Raw genomic sequence first — 27,934 nt, 5'->3', positions numbered from 1 at the left:
TATTGCATTCAAACTAATAGTGCTTGCTTGTCCAAAAACTACGGTGGGCAGTATGTGCCAAGAAGCTGTGACATGACACCTACTAGGCTACCTCATCGAGTCATTCGAGTGATGATGAGGTTCGTGGACAACTGGACAAATTAGATGGACAAATCAGATCAGGTTTATTGATCAAGCATTCTTACAGACAACGAACTTGACTCCAGCAGTTGTGGACTTTCCAACATGACAAATAACTATACAGATGATAAATAACAGTAGGTCATTTAATGTCAGATTACATAAAATGTCATAACATAAAAGTTGACATAGCCTTTGGTAGTCTTGGAGTTACCGATAATCAAAACAATAATTCCCATAATGCGTGCAGCTGAGCACGCATCCTAATCAACGCATTGTAACCCGTTGATTTCAACAATGTAACAGTATTCTAAATACCAACAATTTACATTGTAACTAACGGAATCAAATCAAAATCAAATCAAATCAAATTTATTGTCATTTTGTTGATTGAACAACAAAACGAGAAGGCGTTTCTCACGGATCAAGATCAACATACATTTCAAACAAACAAACAAACAAACGTCCCAATGATGAATAAATAAATAAATAATAAATAAAGTCCAGTGAGAAGATCTGGGACGCTGGTGCATTGAGCATCCTGACAGCTTGAGGTAGGAAGCTGTTCCGCAGCCTGGTGGTGGAGCATCTTAAGCTGCGATAGCGTTTCTTGGAGGGTAGGAGCTGAAAGAAGCTGTTCAGTTTGTTTACGTCCACCCCGTCTCTGCTGCTTCCTCCTCCGGGCAGTTGCGGGCACGGTGTCACAGTGTCCGTTAGTATCCTGTGTTTGCGTAGTATGTCCAGATGCCAGCGAATGCCAGTGATGTTACTCGCTCTCAATGTCCTAATGTTTAATATTGTTTCCCTGTCATAAACTACGTTCGTCGTAGGACGTCTCACGCTCAAACATTCAATCTCAATCTCACAGATCTCAAGAGGGGCCGCTGCGACTGTGCGCGCCGCCAGTTAGTCGCCCTGGCAACGAGTTTACTTCCTCGTCTCCTATCCTGTTCCTAATTCCTCCTCTCGATCTTCTTTTCCTCCGTATTGTCTTCTTTATCAGAGTTGTTGGTATGAAATCCAGTTGTTCGGGTGATAAATCAACTGTCTCGCAAGCGAGTTGAAGCTCCAAAAGGTCCGCTCTAGCCTAAGTGCGTCTCGGTGGATTTGGATACGTGGTGACCACAGCAGAGAATAAACCTCCATAACTTGATGAAGAATGGCTTTTGAATTCCTCCAACGCATTTGACAGTATCCATAAGTCATAAGAATATTGTCACGATTTAAACTCGACAAAAATGTGAAAAAGTAAATTAAATATGTAATAAAGTAGCCTTTCAATGACGAGTCGCTCAAACATAGCCCCTAGCTGGCCTCCCCATTAACAACTCAGCTCTTCCCACCACCGGGGCAAAAGACTGCATTGACATGGCAGAGAACCTTAACCAGTTCTACTGCAGGTTTGAGAAATTGGACCAAACACAGGAGAGGGAGAAGCTTATGGAGGAGCTCACTGCTAGGATACCGGGCTATGTAAATCGGGAGCTGCAGCAGGCGGAGGTTGAGCTGGTGTTGAGAAGGATGAAGCCAAATAAAGCACCAGGGCCAGACCAGATCTGTGGACGCTTGCTGAAGGCCTGCAGCAACCAGCTTGCTGGTGTTTACTGCCACCTTTTTAACCGCCGCTCACTGGCGGAACACTCTATCCCCTCAGTCTGGAAGACTTCCATCATATGCCCTGTGCCCAAAAAGAGTAAACCAACCTGTGATAATGACTATCGACCTGTGGCCTTAACATCCCTGGTCATGAAAGGCTTTGAGAGGCTAATTCTCACACAATTACAGGCAGAGGTCAGTAAGTATGCTGACCCGCTTCAGTTTGCGTATAAACGTCAGAGGGGTAGACGACGCCACACTAACGCTGCTGCACAGAGTTTACACCCACCTTGAGAAGCCCAAGTCATTTCTGCGGCTGGTGTTCATAGACTTCTCAAGTGCCTTTAACACTGTGCAACCCCACCTAATGGGTCAAAAACTTAGTCAGATGGATGTCAATCCTCACCTCATACTCTGGGTCCTCTCATTCCTGACAGACAGACACCAGAGAGTGAGAGTTAACGGCCACCTTAGCTCATCCAGAAGGATCTCTACAGGTGCTCCACAGGGCTCTGTCATCTCACCAGTTCTTTACACACTCTACACCAACGACTGCAGAAGCACAAACCCAGACATCACATACATCAAGTATTCTGACGACACTGTCATCATGGACTCCACCAACTCATTAGATCAGTTAGAGTCCGAGCTGGCCACCTTTTTAGACTGGTGCAGGCGGAACTGCCTTGACCTCAACATCACCAAAACAAAATAACTAATAATAGACTTCCGTAAGGCCCCCTCCACCTTCCCCACTCTGACTGTTAACAACCAGCCGATAGAGAGGGTTGACACATACAGATACCTTGGGACAACAATCGATCACAAACTCAACTTCAAAACAAATGCTGATATCATCCACTCCAAGTGCCAGCAACGTCTCTTTTTCCTTCGCAAACTCCGTAAACTCCAGGTCCACCAATCCGTTCTGACAGCATTCTACAGATGTTTCATTGAATCCATAATCACCTTTAACATCACCTCCTGGTTCGGAGCACTGTCCAACATCCATAGGAACCCACTAAACAGAATCATCAAACTGAGCAGCAAAATAATTGGACAACAGCAGGAATCCCTCATCAATGTATACAACAAAAGGACTAAGTAGAAATCAACACAAATCACCCTTGACATCACACACACTCTACACAGCCAGTATTCCCTCTTACCCTCAGGCCGCAGATACAGAGCCCCCACAGTAAGGACAAACAGAGCCCTGTCAAGTTTTGTCCCGGCATCCATAAGACTCTTGAATGGTTTAACCCCTCCTTGAACTGTATCCTCTTGTTTTAATACCTGGAATACCTGTTTTAAATCGTTTTAAACTATTTATTTATCCTCCACTATGGAGGTAATAATACTATTTATTTGTTAGGCTTAGGCAAGGATTTTTATTTTTATTTTCTGCAGGGCTGATGGTGTATGTTTGCGAGTGTGTGCGTGTTTTTCTTTTGTTTATTGTATGTACTGTTGGGTATGGACACACCCTGCTGCTCCTCCACATCTGAAGTTCCTAACGGAAAAATAAAGTAATTTGAATTTGAATTTGTGCAATCTGGTTGTGGAATAAGTAAAGATCTGATGGTGTTGCTGCATTACTCTAGCTCTGCGGTAATGCAAAGTGGCGTGCGTGTGCGCTGTTGTTGTTGCTGAAGATCAACTGTCTTGTTGTGGATGTTGTGCAGTAGCGCATATTGTGGCTGTGTTGGCGGTATTGGCACCTAATAGGACATTTGCGTGCATGTCTGAGTGTTTGGGGGTCGGCCGTTGGTGGAGTTCGTTACTGAAGGCCCTGACTTAAACCCCACGGTACACAACTGCATTTCACTGATATTGAATCGTATTATCGTACGCTCGCTCACTAAGCCTCTTCACCACTCACAGTCAGTGAACGAGTCAGCCAGTCAGCGACTGGTGGGTCTGGGAGGGGTCGAGTCTGAGAAAGAATGAGACGAATGAGAGAGAATAATAAGTTTGGTTCCTCGTTAAAGATTCGTTAATTGGAACTGAGTCGATCGCGAAAGACCCATCACTATTGAGGACCACCTTTAAGAAATGAAATGTAAGCAAGACAGAAGGCCAAGGGCCCGACCAGATACTGAAAGCATCATTTCCAACTTGTAACTTTGTTCCAGCGTCACACAACAAAACCATTATCCCCCCTGATCTAGATAAGCAACAGCTACTCCTGTCCTCCTGTGCTTAGGATTTGCACAGTGCTCATGGGAAATTTACATCTTCTCTGATTGACTACAGCGTACGTTGGAATGGCAACCAGACCTCCTTCATTCTCATCCTAAACAAACAGCAATGTGTGCTGAGCACTATATTCTTTATACTCTACCCCAACGACTGCACCCCTATACAGATACCAAATATATTTTCTACTTTGCAGATAGGGTTACGGTTTGTTATCTTTATGGGATTGGTGGTGAACATTTTTGTCGGTGGTGGTGGGGGGTATCATTGTTATCAGCTAATAGCAGAAGCATGACGCCATTAACAGGCAACAGAAAGTAGGGCCTATCTACTGCTTTGGGTGTCTATTGAGCATAAACCATTAGGAGCTATTTGCTACACATAAACATTTAAGTATACTATGTGTGTGATTACTTTAATGATTGTATTTACTTGTTCAGAAATTATACATTTGTAGCATACCATTACTCATACAGAACGTTAATACAGTAATATCACGGAGCGTTTAACATAATACACTGATACTAAGGAGTTTATTTTTGGACTAACTTTAGGAGTTTATCAATAATAAACTTATGTTGAAATCAACTGTTCATATCCTTATTCATCTAAACTGTTCCATGACCTGGCTGTTCTAATATTATGGTCTTGTCCGATAAGGAACGGCAGAAAGCCCGTTATTGCTCTGCCATTTCCTTTGAGGTGTTCGAATGTAAGCCAGTCCAACGAAAACATTTCCGCCTGTCGTCGGCTATATTAGCTTTGAACGGAGAAATTGTACAAGGAACGTTCTTAAGATTTGTAGGTGGCTCTTAAAAGAGCCGTTTGGGGTGTAGGCACAGTAGTGCGATTTAAGCGCGTTCACCACGGATACGGCGGGCTAGTTGGATGTCTTTGGGCATGATGGTCACCCTCTTTGCGTGGATGGCGCACAAGTTGGTGTCCTCGAACAGACCAACCAGGTAAGCCTCGCTGGCCTCCTGAAGAGCCATCACAGCAGAGCTCTGGAAGCGGAGGTCGGTCTTGAAGTCCTGGGCGATCTCCCTCACAAGGCGCTGGAAGGGCAGCTTGCGGATCAGCAGCTCGGTGGATTTCTGATAACGACGGATCTCTCTCAGCGCTACTGTACCGGGCCTGTAACGATGGGGCTTCTTCACGCCACCGGTGGCCGGGGCACTCTTACGTGCAGCCTTGGTCGCGAGCTGCTTCCTTGGTGCTTTTCCACCGGTAGACTTACGTGCAGTTTGCTTGGTTCTCGCCATTTCTGCAGTGGGTATTCAGTGAGCGTAAATGCAACGGGTTGAACCGAGTTTATATATCCGGTCGCGGAGATTTGCCATACGCTGATTGGTCATTTTGAACCGGCTGCAAGAGAAAATGCTCCAGAGTCCCGCCCGCGCATTGGATCCCGCCCAGTTCATTTAGCGCCATCTGCTCAATGTGTGTGTCCCTAAACTATGCATATTTACATATCCAACAGCATTCTATTCCCAATACTTCATATTTTAATTATTTTAAAATATAGCCTAAATAGTAACCATGCTGTTATGTGTAAAAAAAAAAATTAAAACACTAACTGGAGACCAAGTTTATATACAATGAGCCTTGCGAATTGCAAAGCTCATTTTACAAATGTATTTGTAAAATACATTTTACATTATTATTAATATTGTGAATCCATCGAATTTCTATTCATCTGTATATTTTATTCATCTATCTTTGAGTTTGTATAGAAAGAAAAAATGTATTTCAAAATCAGAAGCCCAATTAATACCATAACCACTGAAAATACCAAACAACACATCTAAATCTGCTTTCAGATGGAAACGTTTGCCTGTGGCGACATTCGCCAGTTTTTTTCCAACCGTTCATGGCCTTGGATATTTTTTGTACGTTTATTGTCAAACCAGAATCCATGAGGAAACGGGCTTGCAGCTGATTGAACCTTATATAAAGCCCACGTACCCTAGATCTCAAACTTAATAATGTGCTATAAATCTAATTGTATATTACAACAGAATATACAGATAAAATGTATGAGTTTACTGGTAAAACAGAATACCAAATGCCTTTTTACTGAAAATGTTATCCCGATTATGACACACAATTGAAGAATATGGTCTCGTTAAGATATGTGTTTGGCTCTTAAAAGAGCCTTTGTGGGGTGCAGAGATCAAGGAGGCTTGATGAGAGAATTTACTTCTTCTTTGGGGCTGCCTTCTTGACTGTTTTGGGCTTGGTTGCCTTCTTCACCGGGGTCTTCTTAGCAACGGGCTTAGCCGCTTTCTTGGGACTCTTGACAACTTTCTTGGGCGCCACCTTCTTGGCCGCGACGGGCTTCTTCACCTTCTTCGGGGTAGCTTTCTTGACAGCAGTTTTCTTGACCTTCTTTGGGGTAGTCTTCTTGGCAGCGGCAGGTTTCTTGACTGCGGGCTTCTTGGCTTTAGGGGCAGCTGCCTTCTTGACCTCTGGCTTCTTCGCCTTTACCTCCTTGTTGATCTTAAAAGACCCAGAAGCTCCGGCGCCCTTCACCTGAATCAAAGTTCCCTTAAGAACCAGAGCTTTGATGGTGGTGTTGACACGTGAGTTGTTTTTCTCAACGTTGTAGCCATCGGCAGCCAGGGCTTTCTTCATCGATGGCACAGTAACCCCGCTACGCTCCTTGGAGGCAGACACGGTTTTGACGATCAATTCGCTGACACTTGGTCCGGCATTCTTCGCCTTCACCGCGGTCTTCTTCTTTGTTGCTTTAGCCGGAGCAGCGGCGGCAGCAGCGGGAGCAGCAGGTGCGACTTCAACCATCTTCACGAGTTGTTCTGAAACAGAGTAGCCTACAATGAAAGATTTGTGCTCCAGGGCGCCAGTGGGCTGTCCTTATACACAGAGTGAGAACCGTAGAGACTCAACTGGTGAAGCGTTTCTCTGTTGGCAAGAAAGTTCGCCTCGTTTGTGTTTCCTCCATCATTTTATCCTGATTTAATTCAGACACAATGGCAATATTTGACGCGCCTAGTCAAACAACTACAATAAGAAATATAACATTTGTACCGTACCGAGTTCAATGTACCATCAGTGTCGACAATATTTATTAAAACGCTAACAATGCAACTGAAAATGGTTATGATCTCAATTACGTTTGTTTGAGATTTGTTTTTAATTATGCCTGAAGACTTTAATAATAGGAATTGTACCTTTTCATTTGTCTGACAAATCACACTAACCGTTGGATGTGAGGATTATGTCCTTGGTGTCTGTAGTTAAAGTTAAAATCGACTTATTTTGTGGTCAGTAACACAAGGGTTTTAGAGGCTCGCCTGCATCAGCAAGAGAATTTAGATGTATGGATTTTAAATAGAGCATTTATGTTATTCATCAAATGTGTTTGATTGAATATAATGTTACACATTGTGGGTTGTTCTTTTTTCTTCTCCATTGTAACTGATCATCTGTAATACATGGAATCAGAGGATGTATCTTACTACTCAACTGTAGTTAAATCGTATCTGTTGATGTTGATTATGTTGATGAACACATAATGTAGGCGTCTTACAACAAGATGTATATGGTTGGAAATGGTTCAATACAAGTGCATAACATTAATTGCCATGTGTACTTTCAGATAGTGAAATAGAATGAAACATTAAATCATTACTTAGAATAAATGAAGGGTATTGAAACGGTTAAAACACTTCTTTATTCAGTTCTGAACTATAAAAAATGAATAGGTTATCCTTCATTGGTGGGTATTTTATCTTCGTCAGTTTTTTTGAAAAAGGCCAAAATAGGCCAATTCTCAATGATAACAATTGGATGTTTAACAATCGGAATCTGACCCAATATTAATAATATGAGTTTTGAACACGTTAGAATGTTTACATACTGGATGGTGGAGACAAAACAAAACCTAGAATTGTTGCCTAAATTCTCTAAACAATAATCTAAACAACTCTTATTTGAATAACAGTGAAAAAATAGCAGACATTACTATTTTACCTAAGATATATGATATTGAGTTCTACCTATTTTACCAGTCAGAGTGGGATTATGACTTTAAATGGGCAGTGAACCCACGGTCATTCATTGTATTGTTTGTAAGTGGTTTTATGTCTTGTTTGATGTCAGCATAGTAATCAATGCCTTTTAGTCACTGTAACTAAAGTAAGACTGTAATCTAGAGAAAAAAGTTGGTGTTTTTGTGGATGTGTGGAGCTCCATCTGGGTAGTATTTAATGGCAATGGCCAATTCTGAGAGTGTTAAGAATCTGCCACTTATTGTATATTGCAGGGTGTGTGTTCGTGTTGTGTGATTCATTAAAAATAATTTGTGATATCAGGTACCTAGGATTCGCATCTGCAAGTGGATTCTTAATTTCTTTCTTAGCTTTGGGCATGCTGTGAGTGGATGGGACGAGGACCCAATCACATTGCAGACATAAGGTATAAATTCTCCAAAATCTTAAGGGAAAATATGGTCATAGTTTAGGGTCAAAAGATTCCAAAAACGACAATTAAAGTAGATACCTACATCCGCTCATTTTGATATTCATCTTTGTTTCGTCCAATATGAACAATGTATTATCACCTAGGCCTATACACACCCACCCTGATGGGAGTGGGTACTGACAAAATATTTAACAATTGTTCATGAATCACTACCGCCGATAGTGTTATTATAGCCTACTACAAGTGTAGGTACAATGTAAACTGATACGTTCTATGTCGTATAGGCTTCGCCTTTTAAGGGTATCGCTATTTGGTTATCCCTAGGTGTGTGCCGTAGCACTGAAAAATGTGTAATCCCCGCCCATCAACAGCGTGGGCCTCAATCACGTCACGTATGCAGTTCGCGGGCGCCGGCAGATCTCGCCGCTCTGTCTGTGTCGGCATTGTGCGGCGCTGCCGTCGGACGACAGACAGCGCAGAGCCGAAACTGCCGCCGCCGTTGCAGAATGGGCCGACGACTTTACTGTCCCGCTCGACGATGCCCTCTCTCCTTGTGAGCTCGGAGTCAGACGACTCCGACCGCAACGAGGAGGGGGTGTCTCCCCCGGCTTCCCCTCTCTGGATGGAGGGGTCGGAGCCCGGGGCAGCAGCATTGCCCGTCTCTGCCGCCACCTCACTGCCAGTGGTTGGAGCTTTGGCGGCAGAGCTCCCGGGCATTATCGTCAGGGCAGCCGCAAATTTGCCGCGCCCCTGCCCCTGCCCAACGCCTGGACAAACTGCATTGCATTTGGGGGCTCGAGGCTGCGACACGCCCCGCCCGTCTCGACCCGATCTGGCCGATGTTTCCCGCCATCAGACCGTGCTTCAGTGGGGCTGCGGCGGAGCCCTGGAAGCACGGGGCCCCGGGGAAAACATTTATCTAGGTCAGGAAGACGGAGGGTCTGACAGACCGGGGTTACAGGGCGGTACCGCCGCTGGATCCCGCTCTGTGTGCTGTCTTTGGAGTGAAGCCGGGGCTCAGCGACCGCCGCCCCACTCCCAAAGACCAGCTGACGGCCAAGCTTACAGACAGAGCGCATCAGTGTATGATGCAGCAAGAGGCTGTTATGAATAACATCGCCCTGCTGGAACATAACATGGTGGCTGACCCTCATCGTCTGGCCGAACAGGCAGTCGACGTGACGAAAACCACCCGGGCAGCAGCGCTCCACTCCAGGCTCCCGTACGTGGACGTGGCGCCACCAGCAGCTCCTCCTCTTGGCCCCCAGGCTTACCAGCCCCACCCGCCTCCGTCGCAGGCTATGGCGAGCGGCCAGCGAAGGCCCCGGGCAGTGGGCTCATGGGGCTATGTCCCGCCCCACATGCGCCGGGGAAGGCAATTACGGGGAGAGGGAGAAGCGTGTGACAGCGAGAAACACCTCTTTACTAAAGACGGCTGTTTTCTCCCCACACCCCAGTTGACGCCGGAGCCTATCGGCTCGGCCATAACTATTTAACATGCATCTCCCGCTACATATAGGCAGGCCGTCAATAAACCTTGTATTATTGATCGAGCCAGCCCTTCATTAGTTTTTAAAAGGCAACCTTGTCGCCCGGCTAACCAGCCCCGCCCGCCTCCATCGCAGGCCGCTGCGAGCGGCCAGCAAAGACCCCGGGCAGCGGGCTCATGGGGCGATGCTCCGCCCCGCAAGCGCCGGCGAGGGAGAAGCGTGTGACAGCAAGAAACATCTCTTTACTAAAGACCGCTTCTCTCCACACACACGTTAACGCCGGAGCCTACCGGCTCGGCCATAACTGTTTCACACGCATCTCTTGCTACATATAGGCAGGCTGCAATAAACATCGTATTATTGATCGAGCCAGCCCTTTATTACCTTTACAAAGGCAGCCTCGCCCGGCTTAGCAGCCCCGCCCACCTCAAGCGCAGGCTGCGGCGAGCGGCCAGCAAAGGCCTCGGGCAGCGGGCTCATGGGGCGATGTCCCGCCCCACAAACGCCGGCTATTACGGGGCGAGGGAGAAGCGTGTGACAGCGAGAAACACCTCTTTACTAAAGACAGCTGTTTTCTCCCTAGACAGTTAACGCCGGAGCCTGTCGGCCCGGCCAGAACTGTTTCACACGCATCTCCCACCACATATAGGCAGGCCGTCAGTAAACCTCGTATTATTGATCGAGCCAGCCCTACATTACTTTCCCCTCACCACATCATGCCTGGCATGACATGTGGCGAGACGACCGCTAAAACGAGTTCTCTGTCTAAGAATGGCACTCAGCTCGTTCAGTGTCAGCAGTCTGCCGCCCAGTCACAGTGTTATTCCTCCTCGCGTCCCAACGCTCAGGAGAGAGGACTACACTCTTGTCACAAGCAGAGCAGGCAGGGCATGCCTCTGCTAATGACGATAGTTACGTATTGTAACTCTAGATTCTATGAGTATAGGCGCAGCCTTTTAAGGCTATCACTATTGGGTTATCCCTAGGCGTGAGCCATAGCACTGAAAAATGTGTAATCCCCGCCCACCAACAGCGTGGGCCTCAATTACGTCCGCATGCGGCGTGCCTCAACGACGTCCGCATTTCGCAGATATAGTCGGGCGCCAGCGGACGTTCTGCTCCCAATGAACAGCTTTTCTTCAGCTATTTAAAGGACAATGAGGCCGACACTTAAAAGGCTGCGCTAAATTCATAGAATCTAGAGTTACAATACGTAACTATCGTTCTATGTCGTATAGGCTTCGCCTTTTAAGGCTATCGCTCTTGGGTTAAAGGGCGAAGCACGATAGTCTATGCCTCATTGGTCCCGATCAGAGCTATAGAGAGAGAGAGTTGCGACACGCTATGATCTCGCCGACAGGGTGGTCACGTGGTTGTCACGTGGTTCATGTAAGCCTCAATAGTTCCAAACACGCCGCGCAGTCAATGTTATTCTATGGGATGACAGCAGAGTTCTATGTCGTATCGGCTTCGCCTTTTAAGGCTATCGTTATTGGGGTATCCCTAGGCGTGAGCCGTAGCACTGAACATTTTGTAATCCCTGCCCACCAACAGCGTGGGCCTAAATTATTTCCGCGTGCGGCGTGCCTGAACGACGTCCGCATTTCGCAGATGTTTCGGGCGCCGGCGGACGTTCTGCTCCCATTTTCTTCAGGACGATCCTGTAGCATACTGAAGTAAATAAATAGATATTATGGACTCAACGGCGAACGGCATCTGCAAGACATGTAACGCGGGTTACATCTTGCCGTATGGCGGCCATGAGGTGTGCGAGGGCTGCCTTGGGCATGAACATGCCGTCTTGGCGCTCTCGCCGCCCTGCCTGTGTTGACATTATGCTGCGCTGCCCAGACAGCGCAGAGCCGACACTGCCGCCGCTATTGCTGAACGGGCCGACGACTTTACTGTCCCGCTCGACGATGCCCTCTCTCTCCTTGTGAGCTCGGAGTCAGACGACTCCGACCGCGACGAGGAGTGGGCGTCTTCCCCGGCTTCCAAGCTGTTGGTGGGCGGGGATTACAAATTTTTCAGTGCTACGGCTCACGCCTAGGGATACCCCAATAGCGATAGCCTTAAAAGGCTGCGCCTATACTCATAGAATCTAGAGTTACAACACGTAACTATCGTTATTCCTCAAATGTTACTTGGCCTTCACAGGCCTAATGCATGAATGTTATATATATTGTCCAAGAGGCAAATCAAGGACAGATAATGTCAGTCAGATACCAGTATATATTACATTAGACATGAGTATTATTCTCTTATTTTAATGCGAGGCTGCTGGTATGAGATAAGGCCTACTAGAGCCAATATTCACCACAGCGGAAACTTAAGCCCAGAATTCACTACTCCGACTACAGAAACAAAACGTTATCGACGCCCCAAAACCGAGAAGGAATAGTTTGATGGCCAAGAATAAACTCGGAGTGTTTTTGGTGGTCCTTAAAAGGACCGTTTGTTTGAGATCAAGTGGTAGAGTCTACTTGGAGCTGGTGTACTTGGTCACAGCCTTGGTGCCCTCAGACACGGCGTGCTTGGCCAGCTCACCGGGGAGCAGCAGGCGGACGGCGGTCTGGATCTCCCTGGAGGTGATGGTGGAGCCCTTGTTGTAGTGAGCCAGACGAGAGGCCTCACCGGCGATGCGCTCGAAGATGTCATTGACGAACGAGTTCATGATCCCCATCGCCTTGGAGGAGATGCCGTGTCGGGCAGTGGCGTTTTCTCCCGGAGGCCAAGGGAAGCCAGGTTTTTCTGTCTTTTATATACTGAAGGCGCGGCGAAACACGACACTCCACACTGCGAGGAAGCCAGCCCGAGCTGGCATCCCTTGGTGAAAAAAAAAGAAAGAATTGACCAATCAGGTGAGGCAACCGTCATGACACTGCCCTCCTCTGATTGGTCGGGAGGGTGTCAGGAGGGTGCCAAGGGCAGCCACTCGGCCCTTGGCTTCACACCAATCAAATCAAAGCATCATTATCAACGTCACCGAAAAATCAATAACAAAACAAATAGCGCGAAACTTGCATATTTGAATTGTTCTCATTTTTGAGTAGCCTACTTAGCAAGTGCAGTTATGGAGGGTGGAGATTTAGATTATTTACTTTAAAATAATTTTACCAAACTACCACAACAGCAGCGAATCAAAATAAATTCCGATGGCAGGCCAACACCGAAGCTGAAACTACGCGTGGAGAGAAAGCAAGGCTTCTTTCGGACGTTCAATGAAGAAAACTATACACGAACGGCTAGCTGGCAGCAGCAAACCTCAGCGACTATTTTGCTGGCCGTGTCTTCTTTTTGACAAGGATTCGTGCTCCATCAACAATCCCTGGGTCACTACAGGATTCGTGGACCTTGCCAACTTGTCCCGGGCAATCGAGAGGCACGGTAAATCAAAAAGCCACAGGTTATTTATCATATCAAATACTGTGATTGTGTGAGTCGTGTTACACGTGAACATGAAACTTGAAATTCATGTTCACGTCTTTCTTTCTTTTTTTTACTATTAGCGGCATGTGCAGTTCGGTCAGGGAGGGGTTGCATTTATAATGAAATGTATAATTTAATGAGATGTTTAGGAGTAGGCCTACTGTGTGTGTGTGTGTGTGTGCTGCAGTGCCCACAACCTCCAGTGCCACATACCCTTGTCTCTCTTGTGGCAAAATCTGCGGATCCCGCATAGGCCTGCACAGCCACTTGGCTATGCATCGCCGCAACACACCCCAATAATTGTCCTTCCTTTCTATTTGGAGCAATCGTAATCTAATCGAATAACGTGTGTGTGTGTATGTGTGTGTGTGTGTGTGTGTGTGTGTGTGTGCAGGGCCGACGGACTGCGGGTGAGGCAGTCCTGGGGGGGCCCAAGGCAGAGGGGGGGGCCCATGGCAAAAAAAAAGAAAAAAAAGCTTTTTCTTTCTTTTGAATTATCCACCAGCCCATAGTGTTAGGAGTCGCACCCCCCCCCCCCCCACCCCCCGTCAACAATTCAGCGCAGGGGGCTGGCAGGGGGGAATTAGGGGGGGGGGGGGGGGGGCCCATCAGTACCTCTTGTATACAGGGCCCAGGATTTGGTGCCACGGCCCTGTGTGTGTGTGTGTGTGTGTGTGTGTGTGTGTGAGATTACAGGCATGTGTAAGTCCTGGTAAATGACCAGGCGCTGAAATAGCTCTTGTAGTTGCATTAAATACATCCAAGCTGCAACGTACTGTTTTCTCTAAAGGTTTGGCCTCACTTGGCTTCCTCAAAAAAAATCCCCACGCCACGCCACTGGTGTCGGTGTGGACCTGCTTCAGCACCTTGTACACGTAGATGGCATAGCTCTCCTTCCTGGTCTTACGGCGCTTCTTGCCGCCCTTGACTGCGGTCTTAGAAACGGCTTTCATAGAGCCCTTCTTGGGCGCGGGTTTGGCAACGTCAGCAGGCATGATGTCTGTTGAATAAATGTTCACCGTCCGACTGCCGTCGTGTAGGAGGCGCATGCAAATCAACAAGGGACTGCTCATTTGTGTGATTGGAATAAAAGACCTCCTGAACATCCGCTTTGGGTTAAGATCCGAATCGGTGGTACAAGCATCCGTCTGGAACTTCATGGCATCATCTATTATCATTATTATTTACCCTTTTTGTCTTGGAAAAAAAAAGAAGGTAATTGTTCACTCTTAGAGCTCCCGGTTCGCTTCGGATGTCTTTAAAACGTCAATCTAATCCTAAATCATAAGAGTGGACATCAAGCAAATCATAAATACAAAAATAACATGTTTATATGCATGTGTACGTATCTGTAAACACAAACAATGTACGTGTATTTATTCCTGTAATTAGGCACACACAAAGCAGTTAGTTGTTGCCTCTGCTCAGCCTAGAAATAGCCTACTTCCCATTAAACTGAGCAAAACTGAACTTTTTTTTAAAATGCAAGCTAAATATGTGGATGACCGAGGTACTTAGCCATTGTTAACATCCATGTTATACAGTTTGTGGCGGTTTAGGAGTGAGACTCGATTGTTTATTTTGACACGACATTCGAATCAGGCTACAGTTGATCTTGTAGGCCTATTATAGCTTTGAGTCCAGACGGTCCCATTCGTATACATTAACGTTAAGCAAATCATAAAAAGAAAAACGTGTGTAATGTGTCTCAGACGATGTAGGCCTACTTATATCAAAGCCTCTATGGCTATTATGAAGTAGTGACGAATTCGTTTGTTCTAGCCTATATTCTGCCTAGAACTACGTCACAGTGAACGAGCAACAAATTGAGCGCGCGCGCCAATTTTGAATCAAGCCTATTGTGAAACTTTAATTTAGAAAAAAAAAAATAGGTTCAGAGGTACTTATTTATGCCAGCATTATCACTGTTCTAGAAAGTTAAAAGCTAACGAGAAGCATTTCATAATGGATTGAGACACACGTCAATAGGCCTATATTAAGCACCGGACAAGTCTATACATTTTGAACTCATGATTTACGTAAGCTCGCTCAAGGTATATAACCGTTACCGTTCACAGCGATTTATAGGAAGCTTCGATAAATACATTTGGGTGGCTCTTAAAAGAGCCTTTGGGGTTATAGTTAGTGAGAGACTGGTTTAACCGCCGAAGCCGTACAGGGTGCGTCCCTGCCTCTTCAGGGCATAGACAACATCCATGGCAGTGACGGTCTTCCTCTTGGCGTGCTCGGTGTAGGTGACGGCATCACGGATCACGTTCTCCAGGAACACCTTGAGGACACCGCGGGTCTCCTCGTAGATGAGGCCGGAGATACGCTTCACACCGCCACGACGAGCCAGACGGCGGATGGCGGGCTTGGTGATTCCCTGGATGTTATCACGGAGAACTTTACGGTGACGCTTGGCGCCTCCTTTTCCGAGTCCCTTTCCTCCCTTGCCGCGTCCAGACATGTTGATGCAGAATGATAACGTAACAGAAAAAATCTTGCTTCTTGTAGGGACAGCTCCGGGGGAGGGGCCAAAGGAAGGAGGAGTGGACAAAGCGAGGAGGAGGGGGAGGAGGAGGGGACTCTGCTTACCTCCGGGTCCTATCCGAATAGGACGATGTCCATCTTCAACGTAGAAGACTATACAAATATGTCTTGTTAATGGTCGATGACATATATGAAGGTGCATTACCGCCGTGCGGCCAGAATGTGGTAAAGAACGAATCAATTAAATATCTATAATTATCAATAATAATAAATTAAGAATTTAAACCAGTCTTCATATTTTCCTTCCACAATGCTCAAAACATTAAGATTCAATACTCAACATGTTCCACCGTACCACACCCTCCATCTACCCCCTCCTCCTTATCAAACCTCACATCAGTATAATTAACAATTCCAAAGTTCAGATTAGGTTTTAACAATGTGTATTGCACACAAACATCTCCTGGTACACGTGTAACTGTTGAACACATAGCCATTATTATTAGCCATTGCAAATCCTTAAATCCTTTCTGATTCTGATTAAACGTGTTGCGTTCCATTTAACAGAAGAACCATAATATTGCTATCCTACCAAAGCTGTCTCTCGACTTGTCTCAGTTGCCAGGGCACTGAGATCCATTCTCACCTCCTCCCAGGAGTGGACACAATGAGAATATAATAATCCCGTTTTCATGGGGAAAAATGGGTATGGTTCTTTTGTGTGTGATGACTTTTCCAAACAGTTTAGATGAAAGAGGAAATTGTGAAGTATAGAAGTATAGAAATTAAAGCATAGAATGCAGCACAGCATAGGCTACTATAGTCAAAAAAGTGCAGAATCCAAACAATAATTAAAATGTGCAACGTCTACTCTGTGTGCCAAAAGTGCATATGATGCAAAATTCTTTGATCGGTCCAGTCTTGGGGTCACACACGCCGGTCCCGCATCGCTTCCACAAGCTGCCCCAGCACACCTAGGAATGACTGGTTGGAGGCTGCCGCAATCTCCTCCCTCAACGCAGTCTCCATCTCCCAATGTCTTTCCAAGTTCTCCAACCATAACTTGAATAGCATGCCTCTGTGGGATCCAGGTCAGTTGAAAATCACATTCACACAACATTTCTAGTGTTGTGAACACATTGGTGAACTCATTAGTGAATCACTCCACGTTTGTATTTTTTTTCGAAATGGTGAACTTTTGCATGGTACCGGGATGTTTAAGCAGGACAAGGAAAGGACAATTAGTAAGTTTTCATCTCCTACCTAGAGATTTGGAGCGTTGCCAACAGTGGCTACGGGCTATCATCATCCAAAGTTTGGAGAAGACACAGCCGTAAAACAAGATGGTTTGCCGTCTCCATTTCAAGCCGGAAGACTTTATTTCCAGCAAGGCACAGGTAACATACTGGCATTATCCGACAGAGACTGATGGGCACACTGAGCTTAAATACCCACAAACCGATCAATACACATTAACAACAGGTGTGTTCACAAAGAGGCAGCAATTCAAATCAATACAGGAGTAGCAGGGTGGAGTCAAAAGATCATGGCAATCCAAAACAAACAAAAGCACATGACGCCACCAACGGACCTACAAAATGTTAGTAAAAGCACATGTTGTCGAAAAAATAGGAACTTAAATATCAGGATCCCTTAGGCCTTAGGGCTCTTTTGAGACTTAAGCCATCCTTCATGACAGATACATTTGTTCAAGTGTCACTACATCACAAAAAGGCTACATGGCTACATATACTTGTCAGTACACAGATACTGAGTACAAGTTCTGTTTGCTGTTTGTTGCAGGTCATGAATTTGGTGAGTGTAGCTGGCTGGCTTCTCATATGTGTATACATACATGTGCACATACACGTATATGAGAATGCATATCTATTCAGACCTGTAATTCATGTCTTAGACTTTTGCACACAGCTATAGATAAAAAATAATAATTCAATCCTCTATTTATGGTTTCATAATGACTGAGAAATTAGTTTCAGCTCTAATGCTGCTACTGACTGTAATATGTTTCTATTTAGATTATTTGTCAGGATATTTAGTTATTATTGTCTGAGTCTGGTTTTAACTAATGCTGGGCTTACACCAAACGATTATCACAGTCACAGACTAAAAACTGCAAGAGAGAATTTAGCATTGAATCAAGTGTGATATTTAACAAGGGTTTTGTAGATATGTAGATATGGGGGTTGGAGATGCAGCAACCACAGGATGTCTGTTAACTTCCTATTCAGGATTCACACCTTTCTTGTCAGCAGCAAGACACAAACGTGAAAAAAAATAAATAAAAAAAGCAACAACTGCTATTTATAGTGCTGCACTATTATTCGGATGTATGTACTTGATTAAATTGTTTGAATAAAGTACATACAGGGTTCTTCCCGTTCGTCTCGTCCCACCCCTGGTGCTGATAATGTAGTGGGCTGGTCTCGACAGAAAATGCCAGGGCTGAATTTCTGTACCAGTCCATCCCTGCCCGGAGCCGTTTATTGGGCGCTACGGATGTCTATCATATGAGTCTGTACGTAGCTCTTAGCCAATCAAAGCCTGTTGGTAGAAGGGCAAAGACATCATTCTTGGTAATGAAAGAGTTTAACGCCGAAAGTTCTAAACTATTTAGAAAACCAAAGGTAACGCGTCTGCTGCCATTTTGGATCCGTAAACTACAAGCTTCGGTGAGTTGCATTATGTCGTCATCGTCTTGCCGTCCCTCCTCGTTCTGTGATTGGTTCCCTATCTCAGGCGAAAATCTGATCCATGGAATCCAGGCTGCCTCGCAGCGCGAAATGAAATCGCGGGCACGGCAGCATGGGTCGACCCAGGCTACTAAATGTGAGGAAAGTTAAATGTTGAAAACTCTAAAATAAGCTGCCATCTGACTTCAGGTCAGTTTACTATTTTCAAAACAGGGATTCCAAGTTAAAGATATTGTGGCATTAAAGGCACCCAGTGCAACTTTATGTAAACATTCAATGAAAAATAAACATTCAATTTCTAGTCTTTTTTACACGTAGTAAGTTTCAATAACTCCATACCATTACATATCGGCATTCAAGGAGCAAAGATGAGACGTCGTTGTGTGGTGAGAACTGATGGAAAATCATAAACAACAATCGCCGGTGGGGAGAAGCCATTTTTCCATTGACTGGAAGCCTGCTTTATTTATTGTAGGTTACAAAAAATAAAGAAAATGGCGGCATTGTTGTTATCGATTTTGTATCAGTTCTCACCACACAACGACGTCTCATCTTTGCTGCTTAAATGTCGGTATGTAATGGTATGGAGTTATTGAAACTTACGTGTAAAAAAGACTAGAAATGGAATGTTTATTTTTAAGCCTCGAAAGTTGCACTGGGTGCCTTTAACACCAACCGATACAGGTCTATATCAATTATTCAGACCAAACTAATTCGTAGATCATGTTAAGAAGAGTCTCTTACAATTATTTGGTTGGCTCTTAAAAGAGCCTTTGGGTTTATTGCTGGTCGAAATGGTTTAACCGCCGAAGCCGTACAGGGTACGTCCCTGCCTCTTCAGAGCATAGACAACATCCATGGCGGTGACGGTCTTCCTCTTGGCGTGCTCGGTGTAGGTGACGGCATCACGGATCACGTTCTCAAGGAACACCTTGAGGACACCGCGGGTCTCCTCGTAGATGAGACCGGAGATACGCTTCACACCGCCACGACGAGCCAGACGGCGGATGGCGGGCTTAGTGATGCCCTGGATGTTATCACGAAGTACTTTACGATGACGCTTGGCGCCTCCTTTTCCGAGTCCCTTTCCTCCTTTCCCGCGTCCAGACATGTTCGAGAAGCTTTGGTAGTCTACTCAATGTGCCACTGAACGAGCGCTCTGACTTTATAAAGGCTTCCTGAGGACCTTCGAGAGATTCAGGGCAGCCTACTGTTACAGATCCCTCCCATTCTCTACAGGCCCCTCCCATTGCCCTTTATTCAGCACAGGACCCTCCCTTTACACAATTATTAGATTAAAAATAAAGTCATAACCCATGAATTAATATAACTTGGAGCGGGCGATGGCTTTCGTAGCATATCGATAAAACAGCATGTAAAAAAAAATGTTTAGTGAATAGGCCTTTATCTAAATTATATGAAGAATAAGATAAGGGTTTCCTAATTAGTGTGATGAGATTCATTTGGCATATTCGTGGTGTGTCTAACCCAATTTTTCCAAACAGGCATTTTACAAAGAAAACAAACAATAAAGTTATATTACCTAAACCGGTTTCAGTTCTTAAGGTTTATGTTTTTGGTAATCAAGCAATGTATATTAGTGGGTGCATCAAGAAAGGAAATCATGCTATCAAAATCATACTAATAAAGTTTTGTAATTTGAGAGTTCACAATTTATAGTTGGAATTAGGCTACTAAATCGATTGAAACAGTTGGCTACATGCCGTCGTAGTGGGGGGAGGAATCTAGCATACTTGCATTGTATAAAAATAAATCATCAACATAAATGAATCAGCAGTATGCTAAACCTACAATGTAATAAAGAACAAATAAATACCTAGCAAAGCCTTACCCCATGAAACACTTTTACAACCGGCGTTTTAGCACCTCTTGCTTTTACTGGAGACGTAAGACATTGAAAGCTCATTGTAGCAACTAAATGTTATGCCATTCATCATGTTTAGCACAAAAAAGGGTTTACATTTTGAGAAAATAATGCCCTTGAGCAAACCAGGGACCATATCAACATAATTATTGGCCACTTGAAACTTCAGATGATTGCTTTTATCTTGTTTTGATGGAGCCTATTATGTCCAGCCTTTCCTGAAACGTCAATGTAAAGATTTAAAGATGATCTGAATGGGGCTTCCTGCTTCTAATCATTAGAAATTATTATTTCAGTTGACTTTCTGGACGGAATATCTCCTAGTAGATTTGAGTGGCTCTTAAAAGAGCCTTTTGTGGAATGTAGATGGGTTTTCAGTTTACTTCTTGGCGGGCTTCTCGGTCTTCTTGGGCAGAAGGACGGCCTGGATGTTAGGCAGCACACCGCCCTGAGCGATGGTCACTCCACCGAGGAGTTTGTTGAGCTCTTCGTCGTTACGCACGGCCAGCTGCAGATGGCGGGGGATGATGCGGGTCTTCTTGTTGTCACGAGCAGCATTGCCAGCCAACTCCAGGATTTCAGCGGTCAGATACTCAAGCACGGCAGCCAGGTAGACTGGAGCTCCGGCTCCGACGCGATGGGCATAGTTGCCTTTGCGAAGAAGTCTGTGCACACGGCCAACGGGGAACTGGAGCCCGGCACGGGATGACCTGGTCTTGGCCTTCGCCCTTGCTTTTCCTCCGGTCTTTCCTCGTCCAGACATGATTAGCAAGGTTTGAATTCAGACGTTGCAGTGACTTGGAATCGACGGCCAACTGGTAAATATACCCAACAATGTATTTCGTCATTGGCCAGATCACACGTTATAAAACGGACCAATCACGTACCACCCGGACATTTTTTCCCATGCCCAATAGGTGGCAGTATTTTCCCGTAAGACAAAATGTGCCAGTGCATTACTTAACGGGAGCAAAGAAATACCTCTATACAGTGTAGCCATGATTTAGATGCTTATTTAGACAAATTTTAAAATCAGTACATTATCAGAATATACAACTGCATGATTAAATGTATGCATTGACGTAGTTCATTCTTTGCTTCTGTAGCAGATATGTCTCCACTGGCCATACTAACTTGATACACTTCCCGCTTTCAGCCACTGCATACTTTTGGCGGTAAACCCCCTTCTTATCTTCCCAGTCTGATTTAACAACCTCATGGTAAAAAGCGGAGTTGTTTTAAGCCACATTTTTTAGTAGGCTATAATTCGTGTTACCTGTTCATTAGCTATTATTTTATAACGACCTTATAAGAAAGACTTCAGTCTTAACCTCGGCCTACTAGGTATTTTGGTAATGGCAATGTAGCCTGCCCTATGTTGTAAATCTTTCCAGACCGTTTCCCAAAGTAGGCCTACAGCAACTTTAGGGAAAAGACAGCGTTCCCACCTTGAACCTTTTACATTACCAGCAAATGAACGTCTGTTGTCAACCGCAACCATTGGCGAACACTACACTTCCAAACGTGGATATGATTCAACTGTCGAAACATTTTGTATTTATATATATACCGATACGTATTGTATTGGTAATTAAGTTAATGATATGCCTGCGAGGGTTAGGTAAAGTTCTTTTAAGCATGTGTGTGGCTCTTAAAAGAGCCTTTTTTTCCTTTAACGTTGACCAAATTATGCGCGCTCTCCGCGGATACGGCGGGCGAGTTGGATGTCCTTGGGCATGATGGTGACCCTCTTGGCGTGGATGGCGCACAAGTTGGTGTCCTCGAACAGACCGACCAGGTAAGCCTCGCTGGCTTCCTGAAGAGCCATGACAGCGGAGCTCTGGAAGCGGAGGTCGGTTTTGAAGTCCTGGGCGATCTCCCTCACCAGGCGCTGGAAGGGCAGCTTGCGGATCAGCAGCTCGGTGGATTTCTGATAACGACGGATCTCTCTCAGCGCTACTGTACCGGGCCTGTAACGATGGGGCTTCTTCACGCCACCGGTGGCCGGGGCACTCTTACGTGCAGCCTTAGTTGCGAGCTGCTTCCTTGGTGCTTTTCCACCGGTAGACTTACGTGCTGTTTGCTTGGTTCTCGCCATTTCTGCAGTGGGTAGGCCTATTCAGTGAGCTTAAATGCAACGGGTTGAACCGAGTTTATATATCCGGTCGCGGAGATTTGCCATACGCTGATTGGTCATGATTCTGAACCGGCTGCAAGAGAAAATGCTCCAGAGTCCCGCACGCGCATTGGATCCCGCCCATTTTATTTAGCGCCATCTGCTCAAATGTGTGTGTCGTTTACCTAAACTATGCATATTTACATCTAACACCATTATATTCCCAATACTTCATGTTTCAATTATTTTAAAATATAGCCTACATAGTACCCATGTGCTGTTATATATAAAAAATGTAAAACACTAGGCCTAACCGGAGACCTAGTTTATATAGAATGAGCCTTGCGAATTGCAAAGCTCATTTTACAAATGTATTTGTAAAATATATTTTACATTATTATTAATATTGTGAATCCATCGACTTTCTATTCATCTGTATATTTTCTCCATCTATCTTTGAGTTTGTATAGAAAGAAAAAATATATTTCAAAATCAGGAGCACAATTAATACCACAACCACTGAAAAATACCAAACAGCACATCAAAATCTGCTGTCAGATGGAAACGTTTGCATGTGGCGACATTCGCCGGTTTTTTTGCAACCGTTCATGGCCTTGGATATTTTTTGTAGGCTACGTTTATTGGCAAACCAGAATCCATATAGTCAAACCAGAATCCAAACGGGCTTGCAGCTGATTGAACCTTAAATATATTAGGCCCACGTACCCTATCTCAAACTTAATAATGTGCTATAAATCTAATTTTATATTACAACAGAATATACTGATAAAATGTAGGCGTTTACTGGTAAAACAGCATACCGTTTATGCCTTTTTACTGAAAATGTTATCCCGATTATGACACACAATTGAAGAATATGGTCTCGTTAAGATATGTGTTTGGCTCTTAAAAGAGCCTTTGTGGGGTGCAGAGATCAAGGAAGCTTGATGAGAGAATTTACTTCTTCTTTGGGGTTGCCTTCTTGACTGTTTTGGGCTTGGTTGCCTTCTTCACCGGGGTCTTCTTAGCAACGGGCTTAGCCGCTTTCTTGGGACTCTTGACAACTTTCTTGGGCGTCACCTTCTTGGCCGCGACGGGCTTCTTCACCTTCTTCGGGGTAGCTTTCTTGACAGCAGTTTTCTTGACCTTCTTTGGGGATGTCTTCTTGGCAGCGGCGGGTTTCTTGACTGCGGGCTTCTTGGCTTTAGGGGCAGCTGCCTTCTTGACCTCTGGCTTCTTCGCCTTTACCTCCTTGTTGATCTTAAAAGACCCAGAAGCTCCGGCGCCCTTCACCTGAATCAAAGTTCCCTTAAGAACCAGAGCTTTGATGGTGGTGTTGACGCGTGAGTTGTTTCTCTCAACGTTGTAGCCATCGGCAGCCAGGGCTTTCTTCATCGATGGCACAGTAACCCCGCTTCGCTCCCTGGAGGCTGACACGGTTTTGACGATCAATTCGCTGACACTTGGTCCGGCAATCTTCGCCTTCACCGCGGTCTTCTTCTTTGTTGCTTTAGCCGGAGCAGCGGCGGCAGCTGCGGGAGCAGCAGGTGCGACTTCAACCATCTTCACGAGTTGTTCTGAAACAAGGGTAGCCTACAATGAAAGATTTGTGCTCCAGGGTGCCAGTGGGCTGTCCTTATACACAGAGTGAGAACCGTAGAGACTCAACTGGTGAAGCGTTTCTCTGTTGGCAAGAAAGTTCGCCTCGTTTGTGTTTACTCCATCATTTTATCCTGATTTAATTCAGACACAATGGCAATATTTGACGCGCATTGTCAAACAACTAGGCCTACAATAAGAAATATAACATTCGTACCGTACCGAGTTCAATGTAGGCTACCATCAGTGTCGAGAATATTTATAAAAACGCTAACAATGCAACTGAACATGGTTATGATCTCACTTACGTTTGTTTGAGATTTGTTTTTAATTGTACCTGAAGACTTTAATAATAGGAATCGTGCCATTTCATTTGTCTGACAAATCACACTAACCGTTGGATGTGGGGATTATGTCCTTGGTGTCTGTAGTTAAGGGTAAAATCGACGTATTTTGTGGCCACTAACACAAGGGTTTTAGAGGCTCGCCTGCATCAGCAAGAGAATTTAGATGAATGGATTTTAAACAAGAGCATTTATGTAATTCATCAAATGTGTTTGATTGAATATAATGTTACACATTGTGGGTTGTTCTTTTTTTCTTCTCCATTGTAACTGATCATCTGTAATACATGGAATCAGAGGATGTATCTTACTACTCAACTGTAGTTAAATAGTATCTGTTGATGTTGATTATGTTGATGAACACATAATGTAGGCGTCTTACAGCAAGATGTATATGGTTGGAAATGGTTCAATACAAGTGCATAACATTAATTTCCATGTGCTCTTTCAGATAGTGAAATAGAATGAAACATTAAATTATTAATTAGAATAAATGAAGGGTATTGAAACGGTAAAACACTTCTTTATTCAGTTCTGAACTATAAAAAATGAATAGGTTATCCGTCATTGGTGGGTATAATTATCTTCTCATCCGTTTTTTTGAATGATGCCAAAATAGGCCAATTCTCAATGATAACAATGGAATGTTTAATAATCGGAATCTGACACAATATTAATAATTTTGAACACGTTAGAATGTTCACACACTGGATGGTGGAGACAAAACAAAACCTGGAATTGTTGCCTAAATTCTCTAAACAATAATGTAAACAACTCTTATTTGAATAACAGTGAAAAAATAGCGGAATTACTATTTTACCTAAGATATATGATATTGTTATACCTATTTTACCAGTCAGAGTGGGATTATGACTTTAAATGGGCAGTGAACCCACGGTCATTCATTGTATTGTTTGTAAGTGGTTTTATGTCTTGTTTGATGTCAGCATAGTAATCTATGCCTTTTAGTCACTGTAACTAAAATAAGACTGTAATCTAGAGAAAAAAGTTGGTGTTTTTGTGGATGTGTGGAGCTCCATCTGGGCAGTATTTAATGGCAATGGCCAATTCTGAGAGTGTTAAGAATCTGCCACTTATTGTATATTGCAGGGTGTGTGTTCGTGCTGTGTGATTCATGAACAATTATTTGTGATATCATGTACCTAGGATTCGCATCTGCAAGTGGATTCTTAATTTCTTTCTTAGCTTTTGGCAGGCTGTGAGTGGATGGGACGAGGACCCAATCACATTGCCGACATAAGGTATCAATTATCCAAAATCTTAAGGGAAAATATAGTCATAGTTTAGGGTCAGAAGATTCCAAAAACGATATTTAAAGTAGATACCTACATCCGCTCATTTTGATATTCATCTTTGTTTCGTCCAATATGAACAATGTATTATCACATTGGCCTATACACACCCACCCTGATGGGAGTGGGTACTGACAAAATATTTAACAATTGTTCATGAATCACTACCGCCGATAGTGTTATTATAGCCTACTACAAGTGTAGGTACAATGTAAACTGATACGTTCTATGTCGTATAGGCTTCGCCTTTTAAGGGTATCGCTATATGGTTATCCCTAGGTCTGCGCCGTAGCACTGAAAATGTGTAATCCCCGCCCATCAACAGCGTGGGCCTCAATCACGTCACGTACGCAGTTCGCGGGCGCCGGCGGACTTTCTGCTCCCATTTTCTTCAGGACGATCCTGTAGCATACTGAAGTATATAAATACTAGATATTATGAACTCGAAGACGATCCGCATCTGCAAGAAATGCAACACGGGTTACATCTTGCCGTATGGCGGCCATGAGGTGTGCGGGGGCTGCCTTGGGCATGAACATGCCGTCTTGGCGATCTCGCCGCTCTGTCTGTGTCGGCATTGTGCGGCGCTGCCGTCGGACGACAGACAGCGCAGAGCCGACACTGCCGCCACCATTGCAGAATGGGCCGACGACTTTACTGTTCCGCTCGACGATGCCCTCTCTCCTTGTGAGCTCAGAGTTAGACGACTCCGACCGCGACGAGGAGGGGGCGTCTCCCCCGGCTTCCCCTCTCCGAACGGAGAGGCCCCGGGCAGCAGCATTGCCCGTCTCTGCCGCCACCTGACTTCCAGTGGTTGGAGCTTTGTTGGCAGAGCTAATGGGCATTATCGCCAGGGCAGCCGCAAACCTTGGCTTTGCGGTGCCCATGCCTCCGGCCCCCCAATGCCTGGACAAGCTGCATGGCATCTGGGGGCTCGAGGCCACGACACGCCCCGCCTGTCTTGACCCGATCTGGCCGATGTTTCCCGCCATCAGACCGTACTTCAATGGGGCTGCGGCAGAGCCCGGGAAGCTTGGGGCCCCGTTGAAAACATTTATCCAGGTCAGGAAGACGGAGGGTCTGACAGACCGGGGTTACAGGGCGGTACCGCCGCTGGATCCCGCTCTGTGTGCTGTCTTCGGAGTGAAGCCGGGGCTCAGCGACCGCTGGCCCACTCCCAAAGACCAGCTGACGGCCAAGCTTACAGACAGAGTGCATCAGTGTATGATGCAGCAAGAGGCTGTTATGAATAACATCGCCCTGCTGTCCCATAACATGGCGGCTGACCCTCATCGTCTGGCTGAACAGGCAGTCGACGTGACGAAAACCACCCGGGCAGCAGCGCTCCACTCCAGGCTCCCGTCGCCGCCATAGGTCCCCGACAGCCACTGACGTGGCGCCGCCGGCAGCTCCTCCTCTTGGCCCCCAGGCTTACCAGCCCCGCCCGCCTCCGTCGCAGGCTATGGCGAGCGGCCAGCAAAGGCCCCGGGCAGCGGGCTCATGGGGCTATGTCCCACCCCACATGCGCCGGCGAAGGCAATTACGGGGCGAGGGAGAAGCGTGTGACAGCGAGAAACACCTCTTTACTAAAGACGGCTGTTTTCTCCCCACACCCCAGTTGACGCCGGAGCCTATCGGCTCGGCCATAACTGTTTCACACGCATCTCCCGTTACGTATAGGCAGGCCGTCAATAAACCTTGTATTATTGATCGAGCCAGCCCTACATTACTTTCCCCTCACCACATCATGCCTGGCATGACATGTGGCGAGACGGCCGCTAAAAGGAGCAGGCATGGCATGCCTCTGCTAAGGACACACTCACCATGCCCTTTCGGGCAGAGCTCCCCATGGGCTGTGAGGAGGACTCCTCCCCTCGCAGCGGCGTTAGGGGCTCAGGTGTGGCTCGTTTCCATGACAGCCGCATCAAAACAAGAGGCTGCACAGCCGTTTTCATAGTTTACTCTGAATGGCTGAACGCATGCACCCTGGCCAAATGGATGGACGGGCTGATCAGCAAGGGTCACACCCTATCCCCTATGGGCTCGAGAACAACACTGTATCATCCAGAAGGAAACTGGCTAGGTTTAGAGGATGAATAGGACGCTTCTACAAATGCTGAGAAACGCTCACTGAGAGACAGAAGTCTAACTGGAAAGAATCACTGAACAAACTAATGTTTGCATACAACAGCACAC

The 27,934-nt window shown here is 45.5% G+C and overlaps 8 protein-coding genes across 8 annotated transcripts; all 8 read right to left on the bottom strand.

Annotated features, from left to right (window-relative positions):
• Positions 1–4,717: 4,717 nt before the first annotated feature.
• LOC132452795 (histone H3) lies at positions 4,718–5,211 on the bottom strand. The gene has a single exon (XM_060045582.1). The coding sequence runs from the start codon at positions 5,175–5,177 to the stop codon at positions 4,767–4,769; it is 411 nt and encodes a 136-aa protein (XP_059901565.1). The 5' UTR covers positions 5,178–5,211; the 3' UTR covers positions 4,718–4,766.
• Positions 5,212–6,007: 796 nt separating this feature from the next.
• LOC132452733 (histone H1-like) lies at positions 6,008–7,154 on the bottom strand. Its single transcript, XM_060045503.1, has 2 exons — positions 7,137–7,154; positions 6,008–6,731 (listed from the first exon to the last, which is right to left on the bottom strand). Exon 2 carries the CDS (start codon positions 6,715–6,717, stop codon positions 6,112–6,114), a length of 606 nt encoding a protein of 201 aa, XP_059901486.1. The 5' UTR covers positions 6,718–6,731; positions 7,137–7,154; the 3' UTR covers positions 6,008–6,111.
• Positions 7,155–12,277: 5,123 nt separating this feature from the next.
• Positions 12,278–14,274, bottom strand: LOC132452922 (histone H2B 1/2-like). Its single transcript, XM_060045760.1, has 2 exons — positions 14,116–14,274; positions 12,278–12,569 (listed from the first exon to the last, which is right to left on the bottom strand). The coding sequence occupies exons 1-2, from the start codon at positions 14,270–14,272 to the stop codon at positions 12,328–12,330; spliced, it is 399 nt and encodes a 132-aa protein (XP_059901743.1). The 5' UTR covers positions 14,273–14,274; the 3' UTR covers positions 12,278–12,327.
• A 1,152-nt stretch (positions 14,275–15,426) lies between these two features.
• LOC132452843 (histone H4) lies at positions 15,427–15,773 on the bottom strand. Its single transcript, XM_060045663.1, has one exon. The coding sequence runs from the start codon at positions 15,745–15,747 to the stop codon at positions 15,436–15,438; it is 312 nt and encodes a 103-aa protein (XP_059901646.1). The 5' UTR covers positions 15,748–15,773; the 3' UTR covers positions 15,427–15,435.
• A 3,454-nt stretch (positions 15,774–19,227) lies between these two features.
• Positions 19,228–19,689, bottom strand: LOC132452875 (histone H4). The gene has a single exon (XM_060045710.1). The coding sequence runs from the start codon at positions 19,590–19,592 to the stop codon at positions 19,281–19,283; it is 312 nt and encodes a 103-aa protein (XP_059901693.1). The 5' UTR covers positions 19,593–19,689; the 3' UTR covers positions 19,228–19,280.
• Positions 19,690–20,343: 654 nt separating this feature from the next.
• Positions 20,344–21,210, bottom strand: LOC132452812 (histone H2A). Its single transcript, XM_060045618.1, has one exon. The coding sequence runs from the start codon at positions 21,127–21,129 to the stop codon at positions 20,746–20,748; it is 384 nt and encodes a 127-aa protein (XP_059901601.1). The 5' UTR covers positions 21,130–21,210; the 3' UTR covers positions 20,344–20,745.
• An 805-nt stretch (positions 21,211–22,015) lies between these two features.
• On the bottom strand, positions 22,016–22,496 carry LOC132452778 (histone H3). Its single transcript, XM_060045558.1, has one exon. It carries the CDS (start codon positions 22,462–22,464, stop codon positions 22,054–22,056), a length of 411 nt encoding a protein of 136 aa, XP_059901541.1. The 5' UTR covers positions 22,465–22,496; the 3' UTR covers positions 22,016–22,053.
• A 627-nt stretch (positions 22,497–23,123) lies between these two features.
• On the bottom strand, positions 23,124–24,096 carry LOC132452741 (histone H1-like). The gene has a single exon (XM_060045515.1). It carries the CDS (start codon positions 24,043–24,045, stop codon positions 23,440–23,442), a length of 606 nt encoding a protein of 201 aa, XP_059901498.1. The 5' UTR covers positions 24,046–24,096; the 3' UTR covers positions 23,124–23,439.
• Between the last annotated feature and the right edge of the window lie 3,838 nt (positions 24,097–27,934).

The sequence above is a fragment of the Gadus macrocephalus genome, chromosome 2 (genome assembly GCF_031168955.1).
Source record: "Gadus macrocephalus chromosome 2, ASM3116895v1".
Classification (NCBI taxonomy): domain Eukaryota; kingdom Metazoa; phylum Chordata; class Actinopteri; order Gadiformes; family Gadidae; genus Gadus; species Gadus macrocephalus.
Note: the sequence above shows the minus strand (reverse complement) of the source record. Positions and strands in the feature narration are given on the sequence as shown.

Coding starts and splice junctions, on each gene's coding strand:
- LOC132452733 (XM_060045503.1), bottom strand. CDS start 6,717: ATGGTTGAAGTCGCACCTGCTGCTCCCGCTGCTGCCGCCGCTGCTCCG.
- LOC132452795 (XM_060045582.1), bottom strand. CDS start 5,177: ATGGCGAGAACCAAGCAAACTGCACGTAAGTCTACCGGTGGAAAAGCA.
- LOC132452812 (XM_060045618.1), bottom strand. CDS start 21,129: ATGTCTGGACGAGGAAAGACCGGAGGAAAAGCAAGGGCGAAGGCCAAG.
- LOC132452875 (XM_060045710.1), bottom strand. CDS start 19,592: ATGTCTGGACGCGGGAAAGGAGGAAAGGGACTCGGAAAAGGAGGCGCC.
- LOC132452778 (XM_060045558.1), bottom strand. CDS start 22,464: ATGGCGAGAACCAAGCAAACAGCACGTAAGTCTACCGGTGGAAAAGCA.
- LOC132452741 (XM_060045515.1), bottom strand. CDS start 24,045: ATGGTTGAAGTCGCACCTGCTGCTCCCGCAGCTGCCGCCGCTGCTCCG.
- LOC132452843 (XM_060045663.1), bottom strand. CDS start 15,747: ATGTCTGGACGCGGCAAGGGAGGAAAGGGACTCGGAAAAGGAGGCGCC.
- LOC132452922 (XM_060045760.1), bottom strand. CDS start 14,272: ATGCCTGCTGACGTTGCCAAACCCGCGCCCAAGAAGGGCTCTATGAAA. Junction 12,570..14,115: donor GCAGGTCCACACCGACACCA/GTGGCGTGGCGT, acceptor GGCCTCCGGGAG/AAAACGCCACTGCCCGACAC.